The sequence below is a fragment of the Echiichthys vipera genome (genome assembly GCF_963691815.1).
Source record: "Echiichthys vipera genome assembly, chromosome: 21".
NCBI lineage: Eukaryota > Metazoa > Chordata > Actinopteri > Perciformes > Trachinidae > Echiichthys > Echiichthys vipera.
The window spans coordinates 25294783-25302282 of record NC_139846.1 but is presented as its reverse complement, the minus strand read 5'-3'; the positions used below and the strand labels follow the sequence as shown (position 1 = coordinate 25302282).

General features: G+C 44.9%; 2 protein-coding genes across 2 annotated transcripts in view; both read left to right on the top strand.

Annotated features, from left to right (window-relative positions):
* Window positions 1–2226, top strand: part of nebl (nebulette) — a 77602-nt gene extending 75376 nt beyond the window's left edge. Inside the window, exons 6-7 of the mRNA XM_083935718.1 lie at window positions 515–654; window positions 1315–2226. Of these exons, the coding sequence (XP_083791844.1) occupies window positions 515–654; window positions 1315–1491 (317 nt within the window). The 3' untranslated portion in view covers window positions 1492–2226. The remainder of the gene's footprint in view (window positions 1–514; window positions 655–1314) is intronic.
* Window positions 2227–6208: 3982 nt separating this feature from the next.
* The window catches only part of ssr1 (signal sequence receptor, alpha), an 11704-nt gene continuing 10412 nt past the window's right edge, over window positions 6209–7500 (top strand). The window contains exon 1 of the mRNA XM_083936548.1: window positions 6209–6355. Coding sequence (XP_083792674.1) covers window positions 6286–6355 — 70 coding nt within the window. The 5' untranslated portion in view covers window positions 6209–6285. The remainder of the gene's footprint in view (window positions 6356–7500) is intronic.

The window sequence follows — 7500 nt, the reverse complement described above, 5'->3', positions numbered from 1 at the left end:
TGGAGTGGGACTTTATCCACGTTCACATGTTTCTGTGTTCATCAGATGTTTCTTATCTGTGGGCTCATGTTCTTCCTCTCCTCCTCCTCCTCCTCCTCCTCCTCCTCCTCGTGGTCACTTCCGCCCGTCAGAGCGCGCCGAGCGCAGCCTGAGCCGGCAGCACTCGTCTCAGTGTCAGTCTGTGAGCTCGCTGACCTCTGACCTCTGGGACCGCAGCAGCAACGGAACCCCCGGTATCTTCACTCTGTGTGTCCTCTTCTTTACATCACACACACACACACACACACACGTATTTCACAGGACGAAGGCGCTGACACGGACGGGAACACGCATGTTTCTTTAACCCACAACTAAAACTAATCTTCTTCCAGGTGGAGTCTGAAGCACGTTTCTCTAACCCCACCGTGTGATCACAGCAGAGTCTTGTCTGTATCCAGGAGAGACGCTTATTCTCTCTCTCTCTCTCTCTCTCTCTCTCTCTCTCTCTCTCTCTCTCTCTCCGTCTGTCGTGCAGCTCCGGTCCTTCCTGGAGCGTACCATCAGGGCGTCCACCTGCAGCAGCAGCAGCAGCAGCAGTATCACCACGGCTACATGCACCAGACCAGCATGTCGTCCGTCAGATCCGTCACCTCCCCGCCGCACTCCGCCACCATGGTACGCTACGTTTCATGTACACGTCTTTTTGAAAAAACTCTTCCACCGCAAACTGAGAGGAAACCGCGTCTTTACACAGACGGAGCTGGTTCTGGGTATGGTTCTGGTTCTGGTTCAGAAACACGGGAGATAGAGTCCAGGTTTTTCCAACCCAGCATGCTAACGTTAGCATGCTAATGTTAGCATGCTAATGATGCTAATCCTGACAACTAGCCTCCGAGGAGAAGTGAGGGCCAGAGGCTAGCTGTCACTCAAGAGGCCACGCCCCTAATTATTCATAAACTTTAACCTCCAATAAAATAAACACTAGCCCCTCCCCCTCAGTGTTGCCATGGAGATATGACCTAAACACACAGACTAGAATGTTCTTTTGTCCTTAAACAGGTTTAATGATGCTGTGTAAACGGCCTGTTTAACATGGGGCTCAATGAGAAACTGCTCTATTATGAAACCTGCCCCTAGTGGACACTCAGAGAACTGACGCTGACCGAGCTTCCTGATTGGATCAAACAGGAAGTCTCTCTCTCTGTGGGCGGGGCTTGGGTCTGACGCTCTGGTTTTTATTCTCTGATTCTCCGGTTCAGTCTAAATAAACACGTGTTGATGATAGAAACACTGAAGGTGCTCCTCATCTCTGACCCTCTCTCTCCGTCTCTGCAGCGCGTTTACCGGGCGCTGTACGACTACGCCGCCCAGGACCACGACGAGGTGTCCTTCAGGGACGGGGACGTCATCGTCAACGCTCAGCCCATCGACGAGGGCTGGATGTACGGCACCGTGCAGCGCACCGGCAAGTCTGGCATGCTGCCGGCAAACTACGTGGAGTGCTGCAACTAGAGGAGGAAGGTGAGGGAGACGGAGAGAGAGAGGGAGAGAGCGAGGGTTCGAACCCACCCTCGCTGCACGGACTCTTCCTCGTGTTAAAGGGAGAAGGTATAAATCTCGCATGCTGTCCGTACGTCGTGTCAAAAGTCCAACGAGAGGCCGGAGTCCGAGCCGAAGGTGCATGAAGACACAAGCATCAGTTATTTAAGTGCAGATGAATCAGGCTTCAAAATAAAGGTCTGGCGCCGCGTGACGCCGGAAATCTCCTCCTCCTCTTCTTCTTCTTCTTTTGACACAAATACTTAAAATGTGGATTCATCCGCCGCTGAAAGTAGTCCCCAACACACGCGCTGTTTCCTCCTGTTTGTTTGATCCAAAATGAAACTTTGAATTTGTGATTTTAGAGATTTACGGACTAATCTTTTGTTTTTAATTAGGTTATTTTTAACAATAAGAGACGTATTAATAACTCTGTCAGTTCAGAGGTCTTGGCGTGTGGTTGTGTGAGGAGCTCACTGCGTCAGGGTGAAGGCGACACAGCGCCCCCTGCTGTAGAACATCATCCAGCAGTGACACTGACAGGCTGCAGGGTTTATTTAGTGTGAAATGTTCTTAAATAAATAACAAAATGTTCTAATTTACTGGGATGCAGACGCTTGGGCTCATTTTTACGACTGAACGGACGTTTTTGTTGTTACAGAGAGAATAAAGTATCTTTAAAAAGGAGTCATAAACGTAATTTAGACACCTGGGGAAAGCAGCTCACGCGTACGTTATATTTCAGACAGTAAAGCTGTGAAAGTGTCTGAAATATAACGTACGCGCGTGGTGATTTTCCCAGGTGTCTAACGCGCGAGGTGATTTTCCCAGGTGTCTAAGGGCGCCCTCCCACTGTGCGTGCGTCCCGTGCCCCGTGCTTTAGGGTCCTTGTCCCCCCCTCCAGGCCCGTTTGTACTCACACTACCTGGGCCTCGGAGAATGCTTCTTGCTGCCTATACGTCATCACGCCGTAACACGTCACACGCATTGATGACGTCATGGCGATGCGTGGCTTTGTTTCCAGATCTTTCCGTAGACCTCGGAGTTTTTGTGCGTCTTGTCGACTGTTTTTGAATCTTTTCATCGACCAAATCTGCAGTAAACACTCCACCTCCACATCACACCAACGTGAACCTTTCACCGCCATTGTTTGAAATGTCCGCGCATGGTCCCTCCTTCTTTTTTCTACGTCCCAACAGGCGCACAGGAAATGACCTCAGAACCGCCGTAGGCCTCGTGCTCGTACACATGCGCACGCTCGTGCTCGTACACGTGCAAACGTGCTTTACTAAAGCCCACCTCTCCCAAACGGGCCGTGGACGGCAAGCGTGCCGCTCCTAGACGTGGTACGGTTGCACTCACACTGGTCAAAGGAACCAGACTTTAGCCGTGAAGCGTGCTGGGGCACGGGACTGAGGCACAGTGGGAGGGCGCCCTATATTATGTTCAGCAGCTGCAACAATACCTTTTGTCAGTGGAGTCTGGCGGCTTCGAAGGGAGCAGATTTAACACCTTCCTGACGTAAAGCTGCAACTAACTGCTTCTTATTTTAATCTGAAAATCATTTTCTTGGTTAAGACATTCGTTGTTTGTGTTTTGAACGCTTAAAAATGTGGAAATTCAGTTTTACTGTCGCAGAAAATAGCAAATATTCACATTTAAGAAGCTGAAATCAGCGAATTATGACTTTATTTTCTTGAGAAAAGACTCAAAGTGATTCATGGATAATCGAAACCAGCTGTGGATGCGTTCCTCACACAACCGCGCTTCAAAACCCGAGTTAAAACCTCTGAATGAGGAGAAACGGACGACGAACGGCGTTAATATTCGTGTTTTCAGTCTTTTCCTGGGAGTCATGCGACCAAAGGACGGAGCGATGAGGCGACACATTGATAGTTTTAATGGTTTTATTCATCCTGAGTTTTTAGATCCGTGTTCAGATGAGTGTAGTTTTATTTTGAAAGGGCAGCAGCACTAAGCTCTGCGTGTGTGTAAGGACGTCGCTAACACACCGCGTCTTTCCGTCTCTTTGTAACCGTGCCGATGTTTGACACATTTAACCGTTCACGTGGACGTGTGCACAGACGCCGCAGACATGTTTCACTCTCGTGTGCGTCCAGTGAGTTTTAGGCGCCGTCGTCTCGCCGCGTGGATCGAAACCACGTCGTGCATCGAGTAAAAACGTCACTTTTTGAGCGTTTGGTTCCGTAGATGCGTCAGGATTTACGTCACTCAGCATTCACGCGCTCACCGTGTCGAGTTCAGAGGATTTTCCCCCGTTTGTAAAGTTGTTTTGACGTCAGTCCGTGTGTTTGTCCTCACAGCTCACACCAAGTTTATTTACAGATTATCTGAAATCATACATCACTCGATTCTCACCTGTGTTTCTGTTTGCCTCGTGATAATCAGCGTGTTTTTAATGTGGTAGAAAATAAAGAGATATTTGTCAACAGCAGTGTGTGTGTGTGTTTTATTCTGCGCTGGAAGAAGTGACGCAAATAAAAAATATGAATAAATCATTTAAATAGCTGGATTTATCTGTGCACCACTGAAAGACAAGAAAACTAGTTGATTCCAGGCTTTTATTTTGAAATTATGTGCACCCTACAGAGGACATGAGCTGCTTTATTGTGATTAAAACATGTTCAGATCCATTTAAACCATCAGAAATAAAATTAAAAACAAAACAGCTGCGATTATCCGTCCAAAAATAAAAGAACCTGTCCGAATGTTGATTCCGGGCTTTTATTTTGAAATGATGTGTAGCCTATAGAGAACATGAGCTGCTTTATTGTGATTAAAACATGTTCAGATTTATTTAAACCATGAGAAATTATTCTAACAGCTGCGCAGAAAATAAAAGACCTGTCGAAACATTGACTCCAGGCTTTTTTTTTTTAATTTGGTGCACCCTACAGACAGTCCTAAAGTGTCCTCTAGGAGCATAAACGTGTGCTAAAGTGTCCTCTAGGAGCATAAACGTGTGTTAAAGTGTCCTCTAGGAGCATAAACGTGTGTTAAAGTGTCCTCTAGGAGCCTAAACGTGTGCTAAAGTGTCCTCTAGGAGCATAAACGTGTGTTAAAGTGTCCTCTAGGAGCATAAACGTGTGCTAAAGTGTCCTCTAGGAGCCTAAATGTGCGTTAAAGTGTCCTCTAGGAGCATAAACGTGTGCTAAAGTGTCCTCTAGGAGCATAAACGTGTGTTGAAGTGTCCTCTAGGAGCATAAACGTGTGTTAAAGTGTCCTCTAGGAGCATAAACGTGTGCTAAAGTGTCCTCTAGGAGCATCAACGTGTGTTAAAGTGTCCTCTAGGAGCCTAAACGTGTGTTAAAGTGTCCTCTAGGAGCATAAACGTGTGTTAAAGTGTCCTCTAGGAGCATAAACATGTGCTAAAGTGTCCTCTAGGAGCATAAATGTGTGTTAAAGTGCCCTCTAGGAGCATAAACGTGTGCTAAAGTGTCCTCTAGGAGCATAAACGTGTGCTAAAGTGTCCTCTAGGAACATAAACGTGTGTTAAAGTGTCCTCTAGGAGCATAAACGTTTGTGTAAGTGTCCTCTAGGAGCATAAACGTGTGTTAAAGTGTCCTCTAGGAGCCTAAACGTGTGTTAAAGTGTCCTCTAGGAGCATAAACGTGTGCTAAAGTGTCCTCTAGGAGCATAAACGTGTGCTAAAGTGTCCTCTAGGAGCATAAACGTGTGCTAAAGTGTCCTCTAGGAGCATAAACGTGTGTTAAAGTGTCCTCTAGGAGCATAAACGTGTGCTAAAGTGTCCTCTAGGTGCATAAACGTGTGTTAAAGTGTCCTCTAGGAGCATAAACGTGTGCTAAAGTGTCCTCTAGGAGCATAAACGTGTGTTAAAGTGTCCTCTAGGAGCATAAACGTGTGCTAAAGTGTCCTCTAGGAGCATAAACATGTGCTAAAGTGTCCTCTAGGAGCATAAACGTGTGTTAAAGTGTCCTCTAGGAGCATAAACGTGTGTTAAAGTGTCCTCTAGGAGCATAAACATGTGCTAAAGTGTCCTCTAGGAGCATAAACGTGTGTTAAAGTGTCCTCTAGGAGCATAAACATGTGCTAAAGTGTCCTCTAGGAGCATAAACGTGTGCTAAAGTGTCCTCTAGGAGCATAAACGTGTGTTAAAGTGTCCTCTAGAGCATAAACGTGTGCTAAAGTGTCCTCTAGGAGCCTAAACGTGTGCTAAAGTGTCCTCTAGGAGCATAAACGTGTGCTAAAGTGTCCTCTAGGAGCATAAACATGTGTTAAAGTGTCCTCTAGGAGCATAAACGTGTGTTAAAGAGTCCTCTAGGAGCATAAACGTGTGCTAAAGTGTCCTCTAGGAGCATAAACGTGTGTTAAAGTGTCCTCTAGGAGCATAACGTGTGTTAAAGTGTCCTCTAGGAGCCTAAACGTGTGTTAAAGTGTCCTCTAGGAGCATTAACGTGTGTTAAAGTGTCCTCTAGGAGCCTAAACGTGTGTTAAAGTGTCCTCTAGGAGCCTAAACGTGTGTTAAAGTGTCCTCTAGGAGCATAAACGTGTGTTAAAGTGTCCTCTAGGAGCCTAAACGTGTGTTAAAGTGTCCTCTAGGAGCATAAACGTCATCTTGTTTTGGTGACCCAGCCTTCTTCCATTCGCCTTCGCGGCTCAGAACGCGTCATCTACGTATCTCGCCTGCGGCCCTGTGCGCATGCGTGGCAGCGACTGTAACGGAAGCGGCTCTCTCGGCCCGTCTGTCTCTGACTGATCTAAAAAAGCACTGATTTCGATCCGAAAATGATGAAGTTCCTCCCCAAACTGCTGCTGCTGGCTCTGCTGGCGCTGCCGGCCACGCTGCTCATCAAAGGTGGGTCTTTGTTCCGCCTTTAAACGGCTGAGGAGGAGACTTTAAACATGCTAATGCGCGTTAGCTTCCGGGGCCTTTTTCCTCTGTTTAACATGTGCGAGCTGAAGCTAACTCTGGGTTAAAATAACATCAGTATTTAGTCTTTTATTGGGTTTATGAAGCGTTTACCTGCTGCGTGTCTGTCTCTGGGTGTTTGACCGTCCACACCTGTGAGCTAAAGGCCGCTACAGGACTGCACTTCATCCGCCTGCTTACACTGACGTGTCCTTACTGCTGTTAGCCGTTAGCTGCTAGCTGTTAGCCGTTAGCTAAGCTGCTTCCTGCACATTTAAACTCTTTTTTAATGTAAAGTTTAAATAACTTCATATATATCTGACATTAATCACCCGCACACACTTAAATAAAGTGGCATTAAAGTGCTGTTGTAGCTAGCATAGCATCAAAGCTAGCTTGTTTATGTTAAGGGCCCCTGACAGAGGAGTATATAAAGTATATTTACTGTATTTTTATACATTATCCTTTAAAGATACTTGTGTTTAAATCATTTATATTTTTATGCAGCTTTATGTTTATACTTTGCTTCATCTCAGAGGTGAAAACTGCACTTTTTACTGCACTTCCTTTATCTGATGCTTTAGTTTCTGTTCAAATATTATGACAAAAACACGTAATATTTTGAGAAAAGAAGATAAAATGTTGGAAAATTTAAACAAAAAGTGTTAATTTTCTGACAAACTTGTTTTATTGTGTGAAAAAGTGAATATTTCGAGGTAAATCTCGCCCTTGACAGCTTTAGTTTCTGTTTACATTAAATAATTTGACATAAAAAGACTTGCTTAAGACAAAAAATGAGTAAAGATCCAAATATATTTAGACAGAACATTTTAATAATGTGAATTTTTTAGAGATTCTACAAAAAAGGTTGAAGATTCAGCGACAAACACATAATATTTGGACCAAAAAAGCAAATTATTGGAGGATTTTGACAAAAAGAAACATTTTTAGACATAAAACGTTAGAAGATTTAAACAAGAAGTCGTATTTTTTAACATAAACTTGTGATATTGTTTAAAAAAGGTGAATATTTTGAGTTAAATCTCGTCCTTGACGGCTTTCTGTTTCTGTTCAAATCAAATAATTTTACA